General features: G+C 48.4%; 2 protein-coding genes across 4 annotated transcripts; one reads left to right on the top strand and one right to left on the bottom strand.

Annotated features, from left to right (window-relative positions):
• Positions 1 to 722: 722 nt before the first annotated feature.
• HCN3 (hyperpolarization activated cyclic nucleotide gated potassium channel 3) lies at positions 723 to 10,223 on the bottom strand. Of its 2 annotated transcripts, XM_043964052.1 has the most exons (8): positions 9,737 to 10,221; positions 7,009 to 7,438; positions 6,135 to 6,296; positions 5,394 to 5,612; positions 4,526 to 4,672; positions 3,941 to 4,181; positions 2,981 to 3,145; positions 723 to 2,581 (listed from the first exon to the last, which is right to left on the bottom strand). In XM_043964052.1, the coding sequence occupies exons 1-8, from the start codon at positions 10,033 to 10,035 to the stop codon at positions 1,872 to 1,874; spliced, it is 2,373 nt and encodes a 790-aa protein (XP_043819987.1). In that variant the 5' UTR covers positions 10,036 to 10,221; the 3' UTR covers positions 723 to 1,871. The 2 variants fall into 2 exon arrangements, with proteins under 2 accessions (XP_043819987.1, XP_043819988.1); XM_043964053.1 differs by lacking the exon at positions 5,394 to 5,612 and having other exon boundaries at positions 9,737 to 10,223.
• A 5,250-nt stretch (positions 10,224 to 15,473) lies between these two features.
• CLK2 (CDC like kinase 2) lies at positions 15,474 to 25,611 on the top strand. Of its 2 annotated transcripts, none has more exons than XM_044002246.1 (13): positions 15,474 to 15,580; positions 17,765 to 17,934; positions 18,655 to 18,874; positions 19,606 to 19,693; positions 20,038 to 20,104; positions 20,272 to 20,388; positions 21,575 to 21,741; positions 22,596 to 22,690; positions 23,474 to 23,603; positions 23,709 to 23,791; positions 23,987 to 24,066; positions 24,518 to 24,608; positions 25,064 to 25,611. In XM_044002246.1, exons 2-13 carry the CDS (start codon positions 17,765 to 17,767, stop codon positions 25,247 to 25,249), a joined length of 1,494 nt encoding a protein of 497 aa, XP_043858181.1. In that variant the 5' UTR covers positions 15,474 to 15,580; the 3' UTR covers positions 25,250 to 25,611. The 2 variants fall into 2 exon arrangements, with proteins under 2 accessions (XP_043858181.1, XP_043858182.1); XM_044002247.1 differs by having other exon boundaries at positions 19,609 to 19,693.
• The last annotated feature ends 342 nt before the right edge of the window (positions 25,612 to 25,953 follow it).

The raw sequence follows: 25,953 nt of genomic DNA on the forward strand, positions 1-25,953 counted from the left end.
GGCCCCTAAAATGCCCTAAGTCATTGGTCTCAACTCAGTAGGTTAATTCCTTCTCCCAATGTCTCTCTACCCACCCAGAAATGGGGTAATGAAAGAGATCAATGTAGAGGAGAGGGTATCATGTGTCCGGGGGATAAATTCCCTAACCAAAGTAATGCCCCATTCTCATAAAATTCAAATCTGGCACTCCTGAAGCATTAACTCATTAGTTGCTGACAATATTGAAAGCACAGGTGGACTCACAGAATCATGGGTATAGAGCTAGAAAGGGCCTTAAAACTGACCTAGACCCGATTCTAAGATTTAGCAAAAAGGCAGTTTGCCCAAGACAACCTAAGTGGTGAGCGGGAGAGTCAAGATTTGAAAGCAGCTCTTCTGATCCCAGCTCTGGAATTGCTTTTATGACACCACTCCACGCTAGAGAAAGAAATGACATTGGCTGGCACTGACACCTGGGCAATTGGTCCCCTAAGTCATCCCCCAATTTCTGGCCCAGCCTGCCTGTTGTTCCCCAAACAGTGCTCACCTCTCTGCTGTCTCAGTGCTCACCATGCTATCATTTCCCTAGATGCTTTTCCCCCCAATCTGATGTTCATATGCTTGCCCTAAAGCCCACCCCATGCATACCAGGAGCCAAAAGGGACGTATTTTTCTTATTTTATATATTCAACTATCTGTAAACAAACATTAAAAAAAACAACAAAATAATTCCTCCACACACATACACACCCCAAGAATCCCAGAGCCCAGAGCTTGGCCGGGGTATGCCAGGGTTCTGGCTCATCTTCTTCCTATGCTAATGCTATGGAAAGGGAAGACAGGGACAGAGGGGGAAGTTGGGGGGCTTCCTGTATCCCTGAGAAGGCAGAGGTGCTGGCTAGTCTGCCCCTCCCCTACCCTGTTCCCCTCTTTCCCCCACTCTGTGGCTTGGATTCTCACCCTCTCCCCACTCTCTCACAGCATAGGAAAAAGAGACACCCCAAAGTAAAAACTGCTCCCACACCTACCCCATGTGGCCCTTCCCTCCCCCTACATGGATGGGGAACTGGAGTCTTAGTATTGCTGATGGAGCCAGGCAAGGGCCACAGAGCTGGCAGGAGAGACCCCCTCTGTCTTTCCCCCTCCCCCAAGGGAGAGGACAATCCATAAATAAATCATGAATTACCTAAGAATTCAGCTGTTGATCCCCAAAGGGACTCCTAGGCTGGCACATTCATTAGGGAGGGGCTGGACATCCCCCATCCCCGGGGGCACAACTGTTTAGGAGCACAGAAAGGATGTGGCTCTTTGTTCACAAGAAGATTTTTCTACAACAAAGATAGGGTTGAGGAAAGCTGGCAAGAGATGCCCGTTTGGGCAAGAGGTGTTTGTATTCACTGAGAGGGCCGTAGACGGGTAGGTGCCTACAGATGGCAGTGATGAGAGCAGAGGTGGATGCCCAAACAAGGGGCACAAGGCCTGTAGTTTTGGCAGTGATGGGAGAACAGGAAGGTAGCCATACTAGGCAGTGATGGGATGTCTGCCCCAAAAGGACTCATGAGCAGAGGGCTGCAGGACCTGGGAGAATAGAAGACATCTTTCTACTTGGCAGTGATGAGGATAAGAAGATCCTCAGGCCTTGTTGAGTGGGGAAGAGGGGAAAGTGCCTATGGCCAGGGAGATGCTCTAAGAAAAGGGCATGGAGATAACTTCTATTTGGCAGTGATGGAGGCAAGTCGGGCAGGGAGATGGCTGAGTTAAGGGTTATGTAGATGCTTCCACTTAGCAGTGAAGGGAGACATCCACTGTGTGTGATGCTTTGTGGTACCCACAGACATCAAAGCACCCACACCTTCTCAAACAAAAATCAAGGTTGGATGTACTCAGGAGCCTCACATGTTAGCAGGAAGTTGGGGGCCCCTGGTGGTACCTGGATCAGAGGTAGGAGGCCTGAGGGGTTGGGCGGTGCCTCCTGGGAGTCTGGATAAGAGCCCCGAGGGGGGCAAGCGTTCACCTCCAGAACCCTTGCGCCCAGGGGAGCCCTCCCCAGCTGCTCGATGAGGAAGTGAAGGTTGTGATGCTGAAAGTGGCCGTCCCCTGGGCCCTAGCCGCCGTCCACCCCCACCAGGTGGGGGACCTAACAGGGAAACCTGTGACCGGCCTGCCCGGGATAAGCTGGCATGAAGAGTTCGGGCTGCCGGTGCGGGCAGGCGGGATGTGGATGCCCAAGGCCCTCGAGCCAACAAAGGGGGTCCCCGAGCAGGCACCAGCGGTGAGGCCGGTGAGCCAGCTGAGCGACGAGCAGCAGAACGAGCAAGGAGAGCAGCAGGAGAGTCTGGGGAGAGGGGCAGAGGTGCCCGATGGTGGGTTAGGGCAATGGCCACATTTGATGTGACTGCAGCCGCCTGTAGCGGGGCATGAACCAGGGGCTCCCATAGCACTGGCTTCCCACTCAAGCGAGCACCAGTGCCTGGGGCCAGCCCCCTCACTCCCCGGGCCATGTCTCGATCATGTTGTACCAGATGCTGTTCCATGACCCCACCACCACCACTTCCGGGGCTGGGTTCTGACCGCTTCCGCTGAAGTAGGGAATTTTTCTTTCCTAAGAATGTCACAGATAATGTGGTGTCAAAGGATGACAGGGTCTGAGTGGGTACGGGGAGATCTTCAGAACATGTGCTTCACACATATGTGATGAAAGGTAGGTTTGTAAAGTAGGCATTTAGGGGGTGGTATTGGGCACTTATTTAAGGTTAAGAGAGAGGGGGAAACCCTGAGCAAAGTCAAAAGTAGGACAGAGAGATGGGACCTGGACCAAGGGGTGTGCCTCCAAGCTGCAGCATGCACTGTGGCCAGGGGTCGGATGGGCAAGATGGCACTGCTAATGTGGGCAGTGGACCATGAGCAGCCTGGGAGATAGATGGAAGGAAAGGCCAAATGTTTGGATTTTTGCTCAGGGACAAAGGGCCTCACTATTAAGAGTGGATAAGTGGGGACTCACCGATTCGGTGCAACCTGTCCATGGCCACTGTCTCAAAGGCTCTCCGCATCATGGGGAATTCCTCTAGCACCGCATTAAAGTGGTCCACACTGAGTGAGTAGAGGCGACAATAGGTGTCAGCTCTCACGCTAGCTGTGCGCCTGCCCCTAGTCAGTAGGCAGATTTCTGAGGGGAAAGGAGAGGGGCAGGATGTCAGCATCCCATCATCCACCTGAACCCTTATGTCCACTTCTTAGCACCACTGGGTTCCCAGAGCCCCAGGCACTGCTGCTCTCTACTGGGGGAGCAAAAGCTGTGGTTTAAGAAAAAGCACTGCTTTCCCTTAAGGAATACTTACTAGAATTCTTTGAGGACATAGCATAATTTCTTTCTGATTCCTTCTGGGATCTCTCAAATGCTCTGACAATCCCCCAGTTCCTACTAATAGGAGAGCTTCCAGGGCTCTCATCCCCTTACCTCCCCATTCCCCTGTTGCTCTCTGATGAGGTAGGTGTTCTTGGACTGCAGATATAGTCTTGTTTTCCAACTGAACTGCCAGCCTCACACTTCTCTGTTCCTCAAGCTAGGGGTTATTCCTATGGGTTTATGGGCCTAGGGCCAATGTATGTGTCTATGTGTCTCCACACTTTTACTCCCAGAATACAGTGGTGTTAGTGAATGAGCACACTTTTTTCTTCCTAAGGGAAATCAAGTTCCAATGAATATCAAAGGTAGGCTTGAAAGGAAAAACCCAAATGTCTCAGATCTTTTTTTTTAAAGCACACCACCCTCAAGATAATCTTGTTCTCCTGCACTGGGGCTGCCTTTTTATATGAGACTGCCTATCTATCTGTCAGCAATACAGGGACACAGTACACGCCCCCCTCCCCAAAAGGATGGAACCTAGGATTGGTTCTGCCTTTATGTTCCCTTGCTTTCCCATTGTCTTTCCCCTACTTTTGCTCTCCCAGTCCTGCTTACCCCCAAAGTAAGAGCCATCAGTGAGACGAGTGTCCCGGGCACCACGGGTCAGCACACTGAGCAGTCCATGCTGGATGAAATACATCTTCCTGCCCACTGAGCCCTCACGAACCACGAGGTCACCTGGTTGAAAGACCTCAAATCGAAGTTTGGTGAGCACAGCAGTGACGAAGCTGGGGTCAGCATGGGCAAACAGAGGCATGTGAGCCACCAGACCCCTACAGGTAAAGTTAATGATCTCCTGGGCAGAGGGAGAAGGTGAGGTCAGTTAAGTTATCACCCACTGGGCAATTTTCATATTCTAGAGCTAGGGAACCCCCCCTCCCCACACTGAACATAATCAGCTTCAAATATCCCAACCCCCTAAAAGATGATGACCCGAAACATGAAAGAGATAGGGTCAGAATGGGCAATAATACCCTAAGACTCTGCCCTTGCAGATGCTGTTTATCCTCAGAAGTTCCTACTGCTCAAAGCTCCCAATTGTCACACACTAGGATCATCTGTCCCCCATTCCCCCCACATTACTCAGCATCATTCAGTGCCCCATCACCATCTCAAGAGTATTATCTTCTACCCCCTTACCTCACGCAGTGGCTCACTCAGCTCCCCCAGAATGCTCTCCTCATCAAACATTTTGCCCTGGTATCGATGTTCATAGTACTCATGGATGCGCTGACGAGTATCAGCAGGCAGTTTGTGGAAGGACATGTACTGCTCCACCTGCTTATACTGGAGGCAACAGCCCCACCCAGACAAGGGCCACCAACACAGGGATATGGATGCATCGACAAAGACAAGAACATGAGAATGCAGAGATATAAAGGGATATGGGGACATAGGTATGGAGACCCAAACAGATTTATGAAGATGGATTCAGGGAGACAAAGATAGGGGAATGTGTACATAGATAGAGACAGGGTCAGGGACACACAGGGATGGAGACAGATATGAAGACACAGAGTGAAAGGGACAAACAAACACAGGGAAGAATAGAGACAGGGAGAGATAGAAAGAGCACAGACCAAAAGGCATATGTGGGAACAGAGACACAGTCATAAGGTCAGAGAGGAACAGAGATATGGAAACAAAAAGTCAAAGGGCACAGACAAGAAGGCATGAATGCAAAGATATAAACACAGGGATACACACAAGCATAAGAGAATGGAAATAATAGAAGATGCCATGGGTAAAGTACAAGGGAATCCAGACATAGACACCCAGGTATGGAAAAACATGGAACATGGAAACCACAGGCAAAAGGACAGAGACCCAAATACAAGAAAATAAACATGGAGACATAAAGCAAAAAGATGGGGGGGGAGGGGCAAAGATGTAAAGACCCAAAAGGGCATAATTTAGAATGGGCATCAAGGTAGAATGTCCAGTCCCCAGTGTTCTTGCACAAGTTAGGTTTACTTCCGCCTCCACCCCTCTCGGTGCCCCTGCTGACCTTCTCTTGGTACTGGCGACGGGATGAGTCAAGAGACTGGATGAGAGCAGTGGCATGACCAATGAACATGGCATAGCATGTGGCACCCACGATCATGCTAAGCATGGTGAGCCAGACATCTGGCATGCCCTGAGGTGCTTGTTGCCCATAGCCTATGCATAGCATGTGGCTCATGGCTTTGAAGAGGGCATGAGAATATTGGCGGCCCCACGAGTGGTTCTGAGGAAAAAGAGAGTGGGGCTGAGCTGCCAGGGGCCTGCATCTCTTGCCCTCTAAATTTCTCATGCTCTTACTCATTGATTCAACAGCCTCCTTGCCTTGCCCCTAACACCACAGAAAGAAATATGGCCTTTAGCCAAGCAAGGCTTGGGAAATCACAAAAAGATAACCATCCCCCAAGGGCCATGCAAGCATATTTGGGGAGAGAGTAGTGGTAATTCTCCTGTTCTGCTTTTCCTTCTCACTTCTCCCCTCTCTTGTCCTATCCATTGCTTAGCACAGTGCCTGGCACAACATAGACACTTGATACATGTTGACTAATTGATCCTTTCTTTCTTTCTTCTCCCTTCACACATCTTTTTCCTCCTCTCACGAATCTTTTCCCATTCTTGTTTGTCTCTCCATCATACCTTACCATAAATCAAACCATGCTCCCATCTACCCCTAGTGGTTCAAGAGAGACCTCAGAGTGACCCCTGGCAACCCAGGGGATATATAATGAGGAAGAAAGAATTGTCTCACCACCATGCGGTTGATGGACACCCAGCAGTCAGGAGGAAAGTCCTGGAGCATTGGGACCAGGAATTGTAGACAGCCATCCCAGTGACACAACAGTAGCATCATCCCAATGAGATTGAAGATCCGAACCACAGCACTGGCCAGGTCATAGGTCATGTGAAAGATCTGAGGGAGGAGTGTGTGCAGGAGCTGTGGGCAGGGTCACTTCTCTCTTGATCCCTGCCCCCTTCACAACTTTGCAAATATTTCTAGTTCTTCTGTCTTTGAGTTACCCTGCCTAATTACCCCCTACATATATATCCTATACACATATCCTCTCATTATGTCTACAGGCATAGCTCTAGAAAGGGTGATAAGATAACCTTGTAGCCCTTAATATATGTATAAGAAAGAATTATTGCCAGCAGCCTAACAATGATTACAAGGTGGGTAAAGGCAAGTGAAATATGTAAAGTATTTTGCAAACCCTAAAACACCATATAAATGTTAACTATTATTACTATTAAGAGAGAGGGAGACTCTTTGAGACCACTCAGCATCTTCCACATCCTTATAATAATCCCTTGATCTATCTCCCCTATCTCTTATCTTGTTCTTCCCCTTCTCCCTTCGATCTGACTAGCTCCAAACACTTTTATATCAGTAGTTTTATACTATATACCATCAATTCAGCCATGATATCAGTATCCTTCTACAGTTCTACCTTCAGAAGCTTTCTCCTAGCCCTCTCTCTGGCAAGAACAATAACCCTAGAACAATCTCTCTTCTCCCCTTCCAGAGACCCTACCTTTGAAACTCCACCCACTTCTCTAGTCCTAGAATTCTTTGCCCCCCAGGGGATGAGATAAATCCCACCCTGTCCACCTCCCCACCCCACCTCCTCCCACTGGTGGATGTATCTGATGAGGCGGGAGAGGCGGAGCAGCCGAAGAAGGCTGAGGATCTTGGTGAACCGAACAATTCGAAGGGCCCGGGCTGTCTTGTAAACCTCAGCATCCAATCGTGGCTCCAACTCCACCACAAGGAAGATGTAGTCCACTGGAATGGAGGAGATGAGATCCACCAGAAACCAGGTGCGGAGGTAGCGAGTACGGATGGCATGGGGAGCCAGAAGAATCTCTGCTCCTTCTTCTACCACAATCCCTGTCCTGAAGTTCAGCACCAGATCCAGCAGGAAAAAGGTGTCTGAGAGGACATTGAAGACAATCCAGGGTGGGGAGTTTTCCTCCTTGAAAAAGGTGATGCCCACAGGGAGGACAATAAGATTCCCCACCATTAATAGTAGCATGATCAGGTCCCAGTAAAATCTAGTGGGAAAGGAAGAGAAGTGAGGACTCCAAAAACTCCTGCTCTACATGATCCACTTGTATCTCATCCTCTCTTGTCTCCAGGTCTTTAAATATTTTGTTTCCCTTTCTGGTGCCTCCCTAGTCTTTCCAGTCCTATATGATCATCCCCTCTCTAGAACTGACTTTCCTGGGTCTAATCTCTTACATTCTATCACTATCCATGCCAGTTGCATTATCTACTTTTGTCTTTATCTCTGTGTCTTTAAGTGGGGAGAGGTGGTAGAGTTGTCCTATTTCTCCCATAAGAATGGGAAGTTTCCAAGGGCAAGGACAACATCTTTATGGAGAAACTTTCCATACCAACTACATACAAGCATTTGTACACAAAGAGGTTTAACAAATGTCCTTGGCCTGTCATCCTTTCTAACTCTTTCTATCCACTGTTATTCCAACTGAGTATGAGACTGGGCTGGGAGAGTAGAGATTAGGAATAAAAGGGAATGAACATTCCCTTATCCAAAGGGAAATGTTTTTAAATTGTCTAGGCTTTCCAGTTATGTGACCCAGCCCTAAGTGTTTCTCACCATCTAACTTTCAGACTTTCTTTCTATTCAAGGCAACCAAGAGAATCCTCAATTTCTAGAAGCCAAAATAAGAGAGGCCAATTTGCATTTTGCTTGCAACTTGGAAATTCATTATGTTTTCCTTTATATATAGTACCCACCCTAGTCCTTTCCCTTCACTCCAGTTCCTCTCCCCAATGTCTCTAATTAGTTCACTTTTCTATCATTCTTACTTGTAGACTCTTTTATTTGCCACAAAAACATGACTGACTGGATTCCAGCCATGTGGCCCGTTTTCCCAGTGACTGAATTTTCTGCCTTTCCCTCCCACCTTAAGGGTAATGAACAACAACAACAACAAACTGAGCCAGCTCTGCTCTTCTGCCATGCTCTGTACCCTTCTTATCTCCTAAAGGACACTGGAGTTTGTACCAGAAGCTGGGAGAGGAGTGAGAGTACTTTCAAGCAAAAGAGGATCTTCACAGCCTGACTCACTCACAGGCAGTCACACGCCCAGCGGATGATACACAAGGGAGGGTTAGGAGGGGCCACATGGTAAAGTGGAGGAGGGGGGTGGGGGGACAACATACAGGCAACTGGAGGTAATACAAATGAATAGTGAAATTCCTGGTGGAGAAGAGCGGGATAAGACACTGTAATGTGGGAACGGACAAGAAAAATGCAGCTGTGTTGTCAGTGAGGGCCCTGGCAGAAGAGGGAAGGAGAAGAAAGGAGTAGGAAAAACAAAGGAGGGGGAGGCGGGAAGGAAATGTTTCAAGATTTAAAGTAAATTATGTGTGGGGAGTTAAAAATGTACATGCATTGCTACAATTGAGACTAATGGCTCTGGACCCACTCCCAACTTTATACCTTAATTTTAGGTGTTACTCCCAAATTATTTTCCCATCCAAGAGCTGTCCTTCACTTTCTCCAAGGACAGGGACACCTTCTTACAGAAATGTGTAGTTGGAGATTTGATTGGAGAAGGGATCTGACTGCTCAAATTCCCTTAACCTTCCCTGGGCTCCGGGAAGCTACTGGGCGGTGCCCCTGACCCCCAAGACCGGCCTCCAACCGGCCTTCTAATTGTTCCTCTCCATCCCGCCCCCTAGAGCTCGAGCAACTCGCCTTCAGCACCAAGGACAGTGCTCAGAAGAGTGCTTTGATTTTTCTCCCTCTCCCATTAACCTAACCTCATCCTATGCCCCCAAGATTTCTCCTACTAGCCCTGGGGTGGCTTTTCGTAGGTGGGAAGTCAAAAGGGTGAGATCCTTGCCCATTTCTAGTGGCCCCCGGGAATCTCCCTCCTGATTTCTCTCGCTCCCAAACAGTAGGACTGGAACCCATACAACCCCGGGAATCCCCACCCTACTTGTTCTATCCAGGACCGGAAGATGCCATCGAGGGTGGAGCCGGGACCCCCAAAACCGGAAATACCTGTCCCCCACCACCACCCCAACTGTTTTTCCCATAGCTGCAACAATCCCAACGAAAATGAGACCAGGCCCCTCGAAGATGAGAAGTCTACACAATGCTAGTGGTGGTGGTGCTAGTGGTGGGAGGGGGGTGTCTATTGGACCTAAGGGCCATCCTAGCCCACTTGGTGACCCTCCCCCGGCCCGGAAATGACGTGTCCATGAGGGATGGGCAGGGTCCGAGGCCCCCGGGTATCCCTGGGACCTGCAGTATCTGGTCGTCGGTCAGACGGGGCGGGGTCCCCAGGGTCCCTGGAACCTCCCGGGGCCCGCGGTACCGAAAGTCGCTGTAGGGATGGATGATCCAGGCACCGGCTGACTTGACCCGCTCCTGCTCTATCTCCACCGCCTTGTGGCTGCCGAACACCCGGAGGGAGAACTTGTTGACAGCTGGCTGGAGCAGGGCCCCGAGCTGCCGCCGCATCGGCCCGGGCCCCAATTCAGGACCCGGAGCTGGCGAGGGTGCTGGGATGGCAGCAACTGGGCTGGGGACAGGTGGGGGGGCCGCCTCCAGCCCCGGGGTGCCTCCATCTCCCACACCTGCCGTTGCAGCCGCGGACCGCTGCTCGGTATCCATTGTGGCAGTCCCACCCTTTCCCTTTCACAGCCTTGGCCTCCTGGCCCCCAACGAGGCCATCGCGACCCCGCCCCCGCCCCCGCAGCCCCGGGAGCCAGAGCGGAGCTCTAGCCTAGCGGTAGCCCCGGCGGCGTAGCCCCGCGGGCTAGGAGCGGAGGCGGCGGGGCGGGCGGTGGCTCCCAGCTGCCGGCGCTTGGGGCGGAGGGGGTGTGTGTGACGAGCGGGGAGAGGGGCGGAGAAGGGGCCGGCTGGTGAAGAGGAGCGCACGCCCCTAGGCGGGAGCTGAAGGGAACGGGGGGGGGGGGGGGGCGCGTCCAGGGCCGGGTCTCCGCCGCCCTGAGGCGGGGTCCAGCCCGGAGCCGGAGAGCCTTGGGTCTAGATGAGATGCCCTGAAAAATGAAGAAAGAGCCTATCTGGCCTCAAAGCCAGGGAGGTGTGGGCAGCTACCCAGCCCAGGGTTTTAGACTGGGGCGCGCGCTGGCCGAGCCTGGGCTGAAAAGGGAGAGACATGGGGGTACACTGCCCTCCCTCTGCAACTCTAAGCCATATCCTGGACCCCAGCTTCAGACTACCGCCCTGTTAATGACCCTTCATTTTGTCCCTAGGCCTGTCTCCTGCTCCTGACCTTCCAGCCTTCCCTTCGAACCCATCCTCCTGCGCATAAACCCATCATTCCCTCACTCCCGCCCCCTGCTAGGTATCCGGTCTACTATTCTCCTACCTGCTGCTCCCAAACTGACCTCTCTTGCCAATGACCCTTGAGCCTTCTCCTCAGCCCCTGGTTGTCTTCTGCCCATGACCTTATATGATTTAGTGGATAGTGTTTGGACTGGGAATCAGGAGGACCTGAGTTAAAATCCTGCCCCAGGCACTCACTAGCTGAGTGACCCTGTGCAAGTCTCTTAACCCCTCTGTCTCGATTTCTTCATCTGTAAAATGGAGGCAAAAATAGCACCTACCTCACAGGTTGTTGTGAGGATTAAATGAAACAACATATGTAAAGTGCTTTGCCAACCTTAAAGCACTATATAAATGCTAGCTATTATCCCCAATTCCTTTCTTCTTGCCCATAACCTTCCCATCCTATTCCCAGGCTCTCCTCCTGTCCACTATCCTTCATGTAGCCTTGCCTCCCTGACACTACACTTGCTCTTCAGTGTTATACCCTCTTGCCATTACTAGTCCTCCTTCCAATGATCCTTCACCCTATCCCCAAGTCCCCTAACTGATCCTTCTTTAAGCTCCTGACCTTGCTTCAGCCCGTTGCACTAGGAATTGCACAAGGTTTGAATCCTGACTCTCCCAGGAGCTTACTATCTGTGTTATGTGAACAAGTTTCTCCATCTTTAAAATGGCCAAGGGACTTTTCTGGTCTAAATCCTATGGTTAGTTTCCAACCACTTTTGTTTTTTAAGTGAGGCAATTGGGGTTAAGTGACTTGCCCAGGGTCACACAGCTAGTGTTAAGTGTCTGAGGCCAGATTTGAACTCAGGTACTCCTGACTCCAAGGCAGGTGCTTTATCCACTGCACTGCCTAGCTGCCCCGCTCAGCTTCCCTTTTGACATTTCCTCAGTTCCTTTTATCCTAGCCTTGATGCCCTTTTAAAAAAAATTATAAATGTGAGTCAACAAACATTTCAAGATACAAAAAAGAAAAGGGTTGCATATGAACCTATGTTTCTATGACAGTATGAGTTTCAAATATATATATACCTCATATATATTTATTACATATATATGTGTAATAAAGTAGTAACTGATGCTCCCTTTCCAAACATTTCTTATCTCCATGTTTCTTCTATTCCATCTTTGACTCTTCCCACCCCAAGTTCCACTTCCATCTTTCTTCAGTCTTCCCTTCTGTTTTTACCATTCTGTATCTGAGCCCTCATTTCTCAGTCCCCCAATCCTCCTCCCCCTAACTAGCTTCCCTTGTGCTTTTCTGAGTGATGGTGGATGGGGTTAATCCTACATTGTTTCTCAATGATGCTTTTAGGCCTCAAATCTGCCACCTCATCTTTTCTCATCCCTCACCCCCAACCTCTGTGCTTTTAGAACAAAGAAGTTGTTTCAGTAGAAGACTGGATTGTAAAATTGTAGATTGTGTCTAAAAGCCACTTATAAAATATTTACTGAATGGCCAGCACTATTCTAGGAATGGTGGTGAATGGTAGAGCCTTCTACATAACTTCCTTAGGCCAGTAGACACTGCACATACAATGTGAGAGGGAACAGGACTGATGGGATTGGAGAGCTAGATTTGTCTGCCTCCAGCATTTTTAGGGGGGGGAGGGGGGCTCCCAATGTCTGATGTTCACTCCAGGTGGAGAAAGTGAGATTCCTTCCTGCCCACTGGGTCAGTAAGTGAATAAACAGTTATAATAAACATTGTGAGTCAGGCACTGTGCTAAGCACTGGGATACAAAAAGAGTCAAAAGACAATCCTTGTCCTCAAAGAGCTTCAAATGTAATGGAGGAGACAACAAGCAAACAAATATGTACAGGACAGATAGGAAGTAAATAAGAGAGGGAAGGCATTAGAATTGAGGGAGTGGGAAAGGCTTCCAGTAGAAGATGAGATTTTAATTGGAACTTAAAGGAAATCAGGGAAGGAAGGAAGAAAAGAATTGCACAGATTCTTGGCTAGGAGACCCCTGGATCTGTTACAGAGGTAGATAAGAGTAAGGATACTTGGGAGGCAGGAGGCAATGTTACCAAACTCTTTTTTTTTCAGTCAGTGCTGAGTGCTGGGTATAAAAGGAAAGACAAAAATAAAATCCCTACTTTTAAGCAGCTGACATTCTAATGGGGGAGACAACATGGAGATAACTGTGTATTTACAAGATATATACAATGTAAATGGGAGGTAATCTTAGGAAAAAAAGGCAGGAGGGAGGGGGGAGGAAAAGCACTAGCAAAAGGCCTCTTTGCAGAAGGTGAGATTTGAGCTGAGTCCTAAAGCAAGCCAGAGAATATAAGGTGGAGATGATGAGGGAGAGCATTCCAGGCATGGGGAATAAGCTGGTGAAAAGATATAGAAATTGAACACAGGATGATTCTGTAGGCAGCCTAGCACAGGCTTGCAATATCCCATGGAGCAGCTAGTTAGCACAGTGGATAGAGCACTGGACCAAGAGTCAGAAAGACCCTAGGCAAGTCACTTAACTTGTTTGAATCAGTTTTCTCATCTCTAAAATGAGCATAATAATTGCACCTACAAGGGTCTTGGGGATCAAATGAGACAATTGTAAAATGTTCAGCACAGTGCCCAGCAAATAATAAGTGCTATATAAGTGTTAGCTATTATAATAATTATATAATAATTATTATTGTTTATTAGAGCCAACTCTCCTGGCTCTATACCTCTGATGTCTTGCCCTGTCCTGCTGGCCCCTGTCTTTTGGAGCTGGAGGAGGAGAGGCATGATGGAACGTGGTGCAGAAATTCTGTTCTATGACACTGTGGTTTCTGGTACTCTCCTATTAAAACATCTGAACCTTTTTAAAAGACCCAGGCCTAAGAGAATAGGCTGAGGGGTGAGTGAGTGGGCCTGGCTTCCTATTGACCTCTGTATACCTTCCTAGGATACCTAGACCTCTCACTTCTCTTCGGTTTATTTTTTCAAGTCATATTTAATTTGTAAAGAAATAAAATAAAGATGTAAAAAACTGTTTCAATGATAGAAAAAAAAAGACAGTGTCTGCTTCTGAGAATCTTACAGTCTCACTGTAAGATAAGAGATATTTCCTTTACTGGACCCTGTTGGATCATATTCCCCAAAATCTGGAGAACATAAAAGGAAGCAATAGTGTAGTGAAAGCACTGGACTTGGGAGTCAGAAAATCTGAGTTTTATTTCTGCCTCTGCCTAAGTGTGATCTTGGCAGACTCAAAACCTCTCTGGGATTCAGTTTCTTCATCTGTAAAATAGGGCTAACAACAATTGTACTCCTTACCTCACAGGGTTGCTGTGGGATCAAATTAAATGCATGTCAAGCATTCTATAAATTGTAACACTACAGAAATGTGAACTAGCATTATACAGGATGGGCCAAAAATCACGAAGGGGTTTCAATATTTAATAACTCCTTTTTAAAAAAAATTTACAACACCATGGGAGCACATACATTATATGTAGGAAATAAATTAACATTATATATGACAAATCACATCTCATAAATGGCAAAAAATAAAGAAAAATTATTTTCAAAGTTATTAAAACTGACTTCTGGCCCACCCTGTATAGTTATGTTGCTCCATCAAAGTAGTGGCCCTGTCTCCACCTAAAACAGTGCTCTCATTCCCTGGTAAGGGCCAAATGAATGTCAAATTGAATAAGGGGCTTCAGCACCTACACTCATGCTTCTATATTTCATCCCACTAAGAAATGTTTGTACAGTACTCATGGAACACTCATGAGTACCAGATCCCCATTTATAGTCCTAAGTCGAAGCTTGAGAACCTGAGATAAAGTGGGAAAATTAAATTTGGTGATAAGAAAGCCTGGGGTTTTGCCCTATTCCAGCACTGGTCCAGACACACGGTCTTCCATTCCTTATGTTCTAACTTTTCTAATCTATTCTGAGGGGGTTGGATGCGGTTAGACGGCAGGAAAGCGACACTAACAAACTCCTAGAAACAGTTACACGTGGTGGTGGGGATGGCTGATGCTTTCTCTGAAGATCTTGGGGGGAGGGGTGAAAGGGAAGAGACCCATTTCCACTTTGAAAGAAGGAAAACTAAGCCCGCAACAGAAGTGGAAGGTTCTGGATGAGTCCCCTAATCTTATGAGGTGCAGGATGGTAACTGCGGAGAGGCTGGAGTAGATGAATTCCTCCAAGCCCGGCACTCGCATCCGCAGCTAATTAGGAGACGGGAAGATCTCAAAACGCTTCCTAGGATCGACTCAAGCACCAGCCCAGAGAAGGTTTCGGGGCAAGATGGGCGGTGGCGAGGGAAAGAAAGAGCACGGAAGATATGTGGCTGACGCCTCGCAGGCATGCCCGGACTGCCCAACCGCCTGCCTCCCGCACGGGTCCCATCTGCTACTTTCCATCATTCTTAACAGGCGAACTCTTCCCCCTCCTTCCTCGACGAGCGAGTTCCCGCGAGTAAACGTGAAGACGACGGCGACGTGCGCGACCCCTACGGGAGGAGTCGGAGAGAGCTGGGAAGGGACGCAGGACGTGCGTGCGTGCTCGCTCGCGGCGGCGGCAGCGGCGGCGGAGCGGAGCGGCTGGAGCCGGAGCCGGGGGCCGGAGCCGGAGCCGTGGCCGGGGCCAGGCCCGGGGTGGGAGGCGAGCTGCGGGCGGCGCGGAGGCGATAGATCCCGGGGGGGCGGGAGAGAGCCGGGCGGAAGCGGAACCGAGCGCAGCGGGGCCCAGGGCCGGGTTCGGTGGGTCCGAGGCCTCTGGTTGCGTGGGTCGGGAGGGAGGGAGGAGCCGCAGACCGTCGCCGCGGGGGGTGGGGGGCCGGTCTCCGGCCGCAGCGCCGCCGCCATCACGGACTTCCTGTGGGACAAGCGCACGGGCCTCGCAGCCAGAACGGTGAGCGCGCGGGCTGGCGGGCCTCGGGGGCGCGCGGCAAGATGGCGGGCTCGGGCCCGCGCGCCGCGGGGAAGGCCGGGGACTGGGAGTGAAGGGCCGGTGGGGACTGGGGTCGCGGCCGTGCGGGAGGGCGAGAGCTATTGCTAGCTGTTGAGGAAGGCCGTGGTACCGAGAAAAGGAAGGGTCTGAAAGGGGACTAGCCATGTCCCATGGGAAGCCGGAAGGTATGGGGGGAAGGGGGGAGGCAGAAATGGCCGGGGTCAGGGACCGAGATGTGGCTAGGGACACGGCGGCATAGACATAAGCTGGGTCTTCGAGACCACAGGCTGCTGCTGCTGCTGCATCTCGGTAGCTCCTTGGGCATTGATTGCTTGAGCAAGTAGAGAAAAAGAAGAGACGAGACTTAGAAGTTGGTCATATGAGAGGTTTCCTTAGGAGTAGTTTGTGGGAGGGAGGTGAATCTCGGTAAGCGCCTTGGAACCGGGTTGCTGGAGCATATGGAGGGAAGGGGAAAGGAAGAAAGAAAGATGAGAGACAGAAGTTGGTCGTATGAGAACTTTCCCTAGGAGTGGCTTATAGGAGGGAAGTTCTCTGTAGGAGATATCTAGGTGCAATTGAGGCCTTCTAGACCAGTTGAAATGGAAGAGGGTTCTCAGTGCTTGGGAATTAAAAGATTTGTACACCTAGGTTTCAGATTACAAAAGCACACTGTAAGTGCATTCTCTCAGTTGTTACTTAGAACTTTAAGAGGCAGGACAAATATTCCCAATTTACATATGAGGAAAGGGTAACTAGTGTCTTAAGGAGAAAATATTATCTTAGTGTTTCCTTGATTTTCTTCCCTACCCCCAGACCAGGAACCTAGCCAAATAGTCTCAATTCAGAGTTGGGAGTGGAGAGAGACTTGGAATACAACCCAGATGTCTGAGTATTATATTGGAACTCCTACCACATGGAATCCTCTGCTCCTAAAAATGTTTCTGCTTCTGAAACCCTACCTTACACACACACACACACACAAACTGGGGGCCCTCTAAAGAAAACATTTACAGTTCTGGAACAATATTGAATTGAGGGGCAGCTAGATGGCACAGTGGATGGAGCACCGGCCCTGGAGTCAGGAGTACCTGAGTTCGGATCCGGCCTCAGACACTTAACACTTACTAGCTGTGTGACCCTAGGCAGGTCACTTAGCCCCAATTGCCTCACTAAAAAAAAAAAAAACAAACAAAAATATTGAATTGAAAGTATTTATTGGATATTCATTCTGTACAATGATCTGGATCCTGCATAGTTGAGAGGGTAGTAGGATACTGGTAAAGAAAATGAGATATAAAATTGTTAAGATTCTTGTCATTGGTGTACTTACAGTCTAGTTGAAGAAACAGTATACACAAAATATTAGATCACTTAAGCAATATACTCTGAAGACTTGCTATATTCTGTAAGCAAAAATAGTTTAACTTAGGTCTATTCTGTGTTGTATCCCATCCAAAGATGAACCATAGAAAGGCCCCATAGTAACATAGTCTTACCAGTTACAATCTCATTCCTAAGTCTTTCAGCCTCTATCCAACAAATGTTTATTAAGCACCTACTATGTGCAAATCACTGTTAGATGCATGGGGAAGAAAAAAGGTTTAAGAGCTTTTTGTGGAGAATACAGTTGAGGGAGGGAATAAGACAGTTGTTAATACAAGGTAACACATGCATGTAAAACTTCAGTGTTGAGTTAAGAAGGACTGAGGAAAGTTCATGAAGAAAGAAATGTTTAAGCTTGACTTTAAAGGATGGGTAGAATTTCAATAGGTAGAGAAGGAAGGGGGGGAGGGGGTACCATTCCAGGGGTAAAGAATGATGTGACAGTAGACCCAAAAAGCCATATTATATACATGTTTCAACAAGTGAAAGCTTACAATGCCGAGGGGAATCCAGGTAGACGAATAATCCCAGTAGGGTTATTTATGAAAGGCTTACCGACATTTTGAGCTAGATTGAGAAGGAGGAGAGGGTATCTCTGGCAGGGTGGAATGATAGAAAGGCAGGAACAAATATTTTGCTGTTGATAAAGGAGGTCATATAGAAAGTTGAGTAATTTATTTAACACCACAGGTCTTTGTAGGAGAGGATCGGTGTTTGTCATGAAGCTCTGCCTCCCTCACTTGTCTCCTTCTCTTCTCTCAGATGCCTCACCCCCGAAGATACCGCTCTTCAGAGCGGGGCAGCCGGGGAAGCTACCATGAACACTACCGAAGTCGAAAACATAAGCGCCGGAGAAGCCGCTCATGGTCCAGCAGCAGTGATCGGACTCGGCGGCGCCGGAGAGAAGATAGCTATCATGTCCGTTCTAGGAGGTGAGGGACTAGGAGGTGCTTAGCAAATTCAGGGTAGAATAAAAAACTGAACAGAAATGCGTGATTGCAAAATTACTATAACTTTGTAAACCTTTCACTGTTATAGTATCACTAATATTTACTAAAGGCCCATTGTGCACAGATCTGGATGTGGGTAGGAAGGTGGGAGTGAATATTGACAAGAAATATTAGATTATAAAATGGTTAAGATTCTTGTTCACAGTGTACTTGTAATCTAGTTGAAGTAGAACACACATATAAGATGATTGGAGTTTAATAAGATGGGTCAGTGAGTGCTGCTGGTTTGGATAATAAGTGGGGTTCTTCAAGGAAAGTGCCTGAAAACCTCTTTTGAAAGCCTTATAAAGGAGGGGATGAAAAGAGGTCAAGTGGCTTTTGTTGTTTTGTGAGGTGTTTTTGAGGGAGTGGGTGATCCTTATAGGTGTGATGGGGTGATCTCTTTGGATATTTTATCTCACTCTTCTGGCCCTTGGGCTCCTAAAATGACTAGGAGGCAGCAGCTTAGTAGCTTTTGCCTAGTAATAGAATGCTTCGTTTTTGTCCTTACTAATGGGGAAAACTGGAGAAGGGATGGGAGAGTAAGTGCTGTGTTGTTGGACATCACCTGGTATAGAAGAGAGTATGGCTATAAGAGGATGGGGAAAGATGCCCTTCCTATATCAGGTGGGTTTAATTTATCACTTCTTTCTCTCATATCAGCTATGATGACCACTCTTCTGACCGGCGGGCTTATGACCGACGATACTGTGGCAGCTATAGGCGTGACTACAGCCGGGAACGAGGGGAACCTTACTATGAAGCTGAGTATCGACATTCCTATGAGTATCATCGGGATGACAGCTACCGTAGCCAACGAAGTAGCCGAAGGAAACACAGGCGGCGGAGACGGCATAGCCGGACATTCAGCCATTCATCTTCGGTGAGTACGCAACACTATCTTTTCTCCCCATTCTCCTTCAAGATTCTTAGGATTTGGGGTAAGTAGGAAATGACCTTGTTCTCATTGGTGCTATAAGGGTGTGGATACTGTGGTGGGCTAGTGCCATACCTCTTCCTCTGAAACTCTCTGGCTCTTGAAGGACACCAGGACATTAGATCTTGGATTATATGAACACTGCATTTATGCTCACTAAGTGCCCTCTTTGGCATGGTATACCTGCTGTTCTTAGGATGATCAGCTCTGTTGTGAATGCCTTGGCTGCTTTTTACTATTTAATAACAGTAATTAATAATAAAGTGAGGCCTTGTTTGGGATATGCCTCTCTCCCTCAGGCTCTGGGCTCTGTACCCATCTCTTTGGGGGGAACTGGGTGGGGGTTGGGTAGGGTAAATCTCTGCCCCATGGAGGAGACATCGTTGTTTGTCATGGGACTGTGGGTGACTATAGCAACTAAACCACTTCTTTGCTCTGCCCCATCCCTCCTCCTGACCCCACTTTGGGTTTGGGAACCTGGGATTGTACGTCGCTCTCTCTTCTATCCCCAATCCACCTTATTACATCTGACGTATTACCTTCCGCTGTCCCCCATCATCGCCTGTCCCCCTTGGCTGGGTGCCTGTGACCGGTGGCCCCTCTACCATTCACCCCGCCTCCCTTCGACCCCCGCTCCGACACCTGGCTCGCTCCTACCCCCCACCGCCCCCCGACAGCAGCACAGCAGCCGGAGAGCCAAGAGTGTGGAGGACGACGCTGAGGGTCACCTCATCTACCACGTCGGGGACTGGCTACAAGAGCGATGTACAAGCCAAATCGTAACAATCCTATAGCTTGTAATGGTCCTATAAACATCTTAACCTCCCCTATGCCAACCCAAGTCACTGCCTCTTCTGTCTCTTCTCTGTGATGTTTGTCATATGGGTGGTTTGAGTTGTTATTATAAATTGATCCCTATAGCCCACTTCCAGCTCTTCTGACCCTGGGTTTAGGTGGTGGGAATCAGTCAGGGGTCTCCTCCCATGACTATCTGTCTCCCCCTTCTGTCAACTCCTACCCCCAGGTCAATATACTCATCTCTACCAACTGAATTTACCCTATCTTCTCTCTCCTTCCCTCTTCCCCAATCCCATTCTATGCCATTTCAGATGAGATTGTGAGCACTCTAGGAGAAGGGACCTTTGGCCGGGTTGTACAGTGTGTGGATCATCGAAGGTATGAGCTAACCCTTCTTAACCCCTTTTTGTCCCCCAGGCAACCCTGGGAGTAGAGGGATGGAGTATATCTAGGGCACACTGCTGATTTCTAAGTCTCTTAGCCAGTCTCATAGATTCTGGAGTGTTCTTGAGTAACCACCAACAGTTTCTCCTGCCATCCTGCAGGGGTGGAGCTCGGGTTGCCTTAAAGATCATTAAGAATGTGGAAAAGTACAAAGAGGCAGCACGACTGGAAATCAATGTGCTGGAGAAGATCAATGAAAAGGACCCAGACAATAAGAAGTAAGCAGGGCAGGGAAGGAAGGCCGGCCTGAATATCCTTCTCACACACCTGAGACACTTCCAGGATTTTGTGGGCCCTTGGGAAACAGGAAGAAACCAAGAGGGTACAGGTCTTCCCTATCTTGTCATTTTTCCATTTCTTTGTCTCCATCAGCATCATACTCATTTGCCTTTTCAAAAAATTTAATAAGCTCTTAATTATACATGATGACATACTAATAATAACAGTACAAAGCTTTTTGTAATGACATAGTTCTTGATATCTGGAACATGATCTCAAAGAGATGCAGTAAATATGGATCTATTACACAGGACATACTGGCAGTAGAAAAGTATTAAGCCAAAATATGAATGGACTAGACATGGATATGTGTATATACCACACATTAGATAGGTAGAAATATCTCTATATCTAGCATTTATTGTGCACTTACCTCATGCCAAGCTTCATACATACACACATACACACATGTACCTGTCAGTGTTAGGGACATGCGATTTTGTTGGTGTGGGAATTCCCTCCACTGATGCCTGAGGCTCAGAAAGTATAACATGATCACAAAGCTGGTAAGTATCACAACCAGCCTTTAAACCCTGGGCTTCCTATCTCCAAGGCTGGCTCTCTCTCTTCATTATATAAACTTCTTTGTGTGCGCACGTGTGCATGTGTGGGTAGATATGCAAATGAACTGGAGGTATGTATGCATACGTATTATAACAAATACTGGTCAAGGATGAGTGCATTTTAGGAATGAGGCCAAGAAAAATACACACTAATAGTCAGAGCTGGAGAACGTTATTTGTACTGCATGGGGTAGAAGACCACCAAGACAGCCTAGGGATAGAGAATGGACACACACTCTGCATCTGAGTCTCCTCTTAAATGACATCTAAGACCCCACCCAGCCCTGCATCTGTTTTCTCTGATCAATCCAGGAAGGCTTCCTAAAGGAAACAGTCTCCGGAGCTATTTAGTGATGGAAGAAAACTAGCTTGATGATTTTCCAGTGTCATGTGCAAAGGAGATCCTGAGTACAGTCATGTTGGCCACAGGCTAGACAGGACCCCTGACCAGCCCTGAATCTGCTGGCCTTGTCCTACCATGTGAGCCCACCCTGCCACCGCTGCAGGCGGAGGAGGAGCAGGCAGAGGGGGTTCACTGCTCTCCCCTTCCCTCTCTCCTCAGCCTGTGTGTCCAGATGTTTGACTGGTTTGACTACCATGGCCACATGTGTATCTCCTTCGAGCTCCTGGGCCTCAGCACTTTCGACTTCCTCAAAGACAACAACTACCTGCCCTACCCCATCCACCAAGTGCGCCACATGGCCTTCCAGCTGTGTCAGGCCGTCAAGTGTGAGTGGGGCGGGCAGAGGCGGGCTCAGGGCAGCGCCCCCTCCCCAGGGGACCTCTTCAGGCTCAGCTTCACGCTCGTGAAGCCCTTGAGCAGCCAACTCTTGACTAAAATCTGCGGTTCTTGCTTTCAATGTCACTTTGACATCCTCTTCTTCTGACTTAACTCCTTGGCTGATTTTACCACCGTCTTTCTTTACTCTCACTCCACATTCAGCCCATCCGGAGCTGGAAGAGGCCTTTGAGACCAAAACACTTAATTGCTGCTTTCCCCCTCTTTCCAGGGAAGGTACAAGCCAGACATCCAGTGTTTATTTAGGGCCGCTTGGCCCAAGCTAGGGGCTGCATTCATCAGAGGAGGTTGATGTCCACCCCCAGCATGGACATGGGGAGCCAGGGAGGAGTTGAGTTGACCTAGGTTCAGGATAGGGAATCTGTACAGCTTCATGGTTCTTCTTGAGTCAGATCTTCCTAGAGCAACTTCATGATTTGCTTCGAAGCTTGGAGAATTTCTATAGCATCAGATACCTCCATGTGTCTGGTTCAATATAAAAAGAAGTTTCAAAGCCAGATAGATGGTTTGAGGATCATTCTCTGGTTTTTATATCATATCACAGTTTCCCCCTCCTTTGGCTCTGAGAATTGAATGTATCCATTTTCTCTGTAGACTTTGTAGATGATTTTCAGCCATGAGTTGAAGGGGTTCTTAGTGCAGTCAGTTAATTGGCTGTAGAATAGAGTACCCCAGTGGGGTTCATAGACCCCAACAGCTCTGATCCCACCCATTGGACTAGACTGGAATGCTTCAGCCCTGCCCCTGCTTAGGACTTGGCTTGACCCCGCCCTCTCCCCTGCAGTCCTCCATGACAACAAGCTGACCCATACGGACCTCAAGCCAGAAAACATCCTGTTTGTGAATTCGGACTATGAGCTCACCTACAACCTGGAGAAGGTGAGAGGGCTGGAGCCTGCCCCTCTGGCAAAGGGGTAGGGGCAGCTGTGCCACATCAATTGTTCCCTTGCTTCCTGTCCTTTCATGTCTCCCACATCTTCTCCTTTCCCCCGCCTCCACTTCAGTTCCCACTAAGACCAAGAATACCAGAATAGAATGAGAGGAAGAAAACCAGCTTAAATTGCAAGAGAAATTGGGAAAAACTGAGAACTACTTTCCAGTAGGGAGGTGTTTTTTTTATCCTATCAAATATTACATTAACGATATCAATTCCACATTTCTATAGTTCTGGCTAAACTCATGTTCCAGTCTGTTCTTTCTCTTCCTTGAGATAGTCTGTAAAGCTATTGAGTTCAGTTAGCTTGAATACCAGAGGAAAAGCATGAAAGACAAGCTGAGTGAGGATCAAAGGGGAATCTCTCCCCTGACTCTAGCCATCTCATATATACACAAATGCGTATACACATATATACTCACATCCTTATTTAGATAAATATTAAGTGCCACACATTGAGAAATATTCTGGATGTATGTAGTCTCTCACGTTGGCTGATAATCATTCTTGATTTTCCCCTGGCCTCCACTTCCGAAAGTACTTTGCTGAGATAGATGTGGAGGTTGGGCAGCAAGAGGTGTCTCTGGCTGGTGAAGGAATAGGCAGGAGGCAAAAATGGCATACATCCTCAAGGGTTCTTGGTGAGAATGCTCCGGTGCTTGAAGCACAAGGCCAAGTCATAGCTATACCAGAATCTGTGATTAAATCTCCACTTGTCTTTCTTCTAGAAACGGGATGAACGAAGTGTGAAGAATACAGCAGTACGGGTAGTAGACTTTGGAAGTGCCACTTTTGACCATGAACACCATAGCACCATTGTCTCCACTCGACATTACCGAGCTCCAGAAGTCATCTTGGGTAAGGGAGGGCAGGACCATCTGGGAGGGTGGGGTAAGGGTGGGGCCACCTGGGGCCTCACAGCGCCATCTCCCCCTCCCCTCCCCCCTCCCATCCCCACACCAGAGCTCGGCTGGACACAGCCCTGTGACGTGTGGAGCATCGGCTGCATCATCTTCGAGTACTACGTTGGCTTCACCTTGTTCCAGGTGAGGGGGAAAGGGCGCCTTGCATCACCCCCTGGCACCTACCTACCCTTTCACTTTCTGAGAACAACCCACCTGCCTGCTCTCCCTACCCACCATTCCTGCCCATCTCTGCCACTCAGAAGTCTTTCCATCTACTTAGCACTTGACCTATCATTCCCCCTCTCCCATGGACCATTTATCTTTTCATTCCCCTAGACTCATGACAACCGAGAACACTTAGCGATGATGGAGAGGATCTTGGGGCCTATTCCCTCTCGAATGATCAGAAAGACCAGGTAGGTGAAAGCCCAGCTTGGGTGAAGCCTTATTACTCATCCTCTCTCCCTCTGAGAAGTGGGTACATTTTTCCTTAGTCTTCTTGGCACTTTCATGGCCAGCCAAGGCCTAGGAATCTAATAATAAAACTGATGTTTTTATAGTGCTTTAAGACTTTCAAAGTGCATTACATACATTTTCTCATTTGGTCCTAATAACCCTGTGAAGTGGGTATTATCTCATTTTATAGATGGGGAAATGGAGGTTCAGAAAAGTTAAATTAACTTGCTCATGGTTAAATAAAGTACTGTGTGTCAGATACAGATTTCAAAGCCAGGTCTTACCTGGCTCCAAAACCAGAATTCTTTCTATTTAATGATGCTGCCTCTCTATACTGAGATCAAAGGAGGTGGGGGAGTTGCCCTTATGAATGTGAACCCCTTGGATCCCCTAAACCCCCACCTCCAACAGGAAGCAGAAGTATTTTTACCGGGGTCGACTGGATTGGGATGAGAACACATCGGCTGGCCGTTATGTACGAGAGAATTGCAAACCTCTGCGGGTGAGCAGGGTTGGGGACTGGATTCTCAGAGGCTAGTTTTAATTCTGGGGACTAGTGGAGGGTTGGAAGGAATTGAAGGAGAGAAGTTGTGTGATTTAGTGGGGGACAACATGAGAGGCTGAAAACTGGTTTAAAAAAAGAAAGATCAGACAGGTCAAAGCAACATCCTAGAAACTTGGTGTACAGAGTAAATAAGGAACAAATGTGATCTCTTCAGTAAACAATCAAATAGATGCCTCAAGGATGAGACTTCTTGGATACATTGAGCTGTGAAATCAAAGGAGAGGAGTAACAGTGGTTTTGGGAGGTGCAATAGGATGGCTTGAAGGGATTAGTCTGGGTTAGATGCACTTCAGGACTCAAAACCAAGCCTAAAGGAAGAACCAAATCAGCCCACCACGGAGGGTCTGGTTTCTCTGGGCAGCCCAGCTCACCCTTTTCCTGCCCTCCACCAGCGATACCTGACATCGGAGGCAGATGAACACCACCAGCTATTTGACCTGATTGAGAGCATGCTAGAATATGAACCTGCCAAGCGACTGACCCTGGGCGAAGCCCTTCAACATCCTTTCTTTGCCCGTCTTAGGGCCGAACCACCAAGCGCTAAGGTGTGGGACTCGAGTCGGGATATCAGCCGGTGACAACTGGGCCTGGGGCCCCTCATTGCCTCTTATGGCAGTGAGTGGCCAATCTGGGACACTGGTGCTTTTTTATACAAATGAATGGAGCAGGAGCATAACTTCCCTCGCCCTCCTCCTGGCTCTTTTGTAAACCTGTGAATAATGTGAGATAGTGTAAATACAGCAGAGCTCTCTGGCCTCTATTCCCTTTCTCCTTTGAAGCCCTGTATATAAAACTGTCCCTCCAACACCCTCTCAGGCCTTCATTTGTTCTTTCCAGCAGTGCTGGAGGGGGCATGAGATGGTGAGGTAGCACCTACCCTATGTTTTATAAGGAATTTTGTACAGTCTTTGTGAAATAAAATATGATGTGCTTCAACTGACCCATCTGGAATTTGGAGTTCGGGAAAATAAGTTGGGTATTTGAAGAACTTAGCATTCTCCAGATTTGGTCAGATACACAATTCCCACCTTTGCTAATGAATTTCCTATGGGGGAAATAAAACCTCACAACCAGAAGGCTTCTCTGAGGTATTTGAGAGAAGGCACTACTGCTGGCCCCAGGAGAACCCAGCAATTTGGGTAGTAGGATGCTGACCCTGGAGAGGGGCGGAGCCGCGGCATGCGCATGGCCCGCGCGGGCCCCAGCCAGGCGTGCCTACGTATATGGAGATGAGGTGGAAAGCCTATACTTCCCGATAGTTCCAGCAAGTACTAGATCGGGG

Source organism: Dromiciops gliroides, chromosome 4 (genome assembly GCF_019393635.1).
Source record: "Dromiciops gliroides isolate mDroGli1 chromosome 4, mDroGli1.pri, whole genome shotgun sequence".
NCBI classification, from domain to species: domain Eukaryota; kingdom Metazoa; phylum Chordata; class Mammalia; order Microbiotheria; family Microbiotheriidae; genus Dromiciops; species Dromiciops gliroides.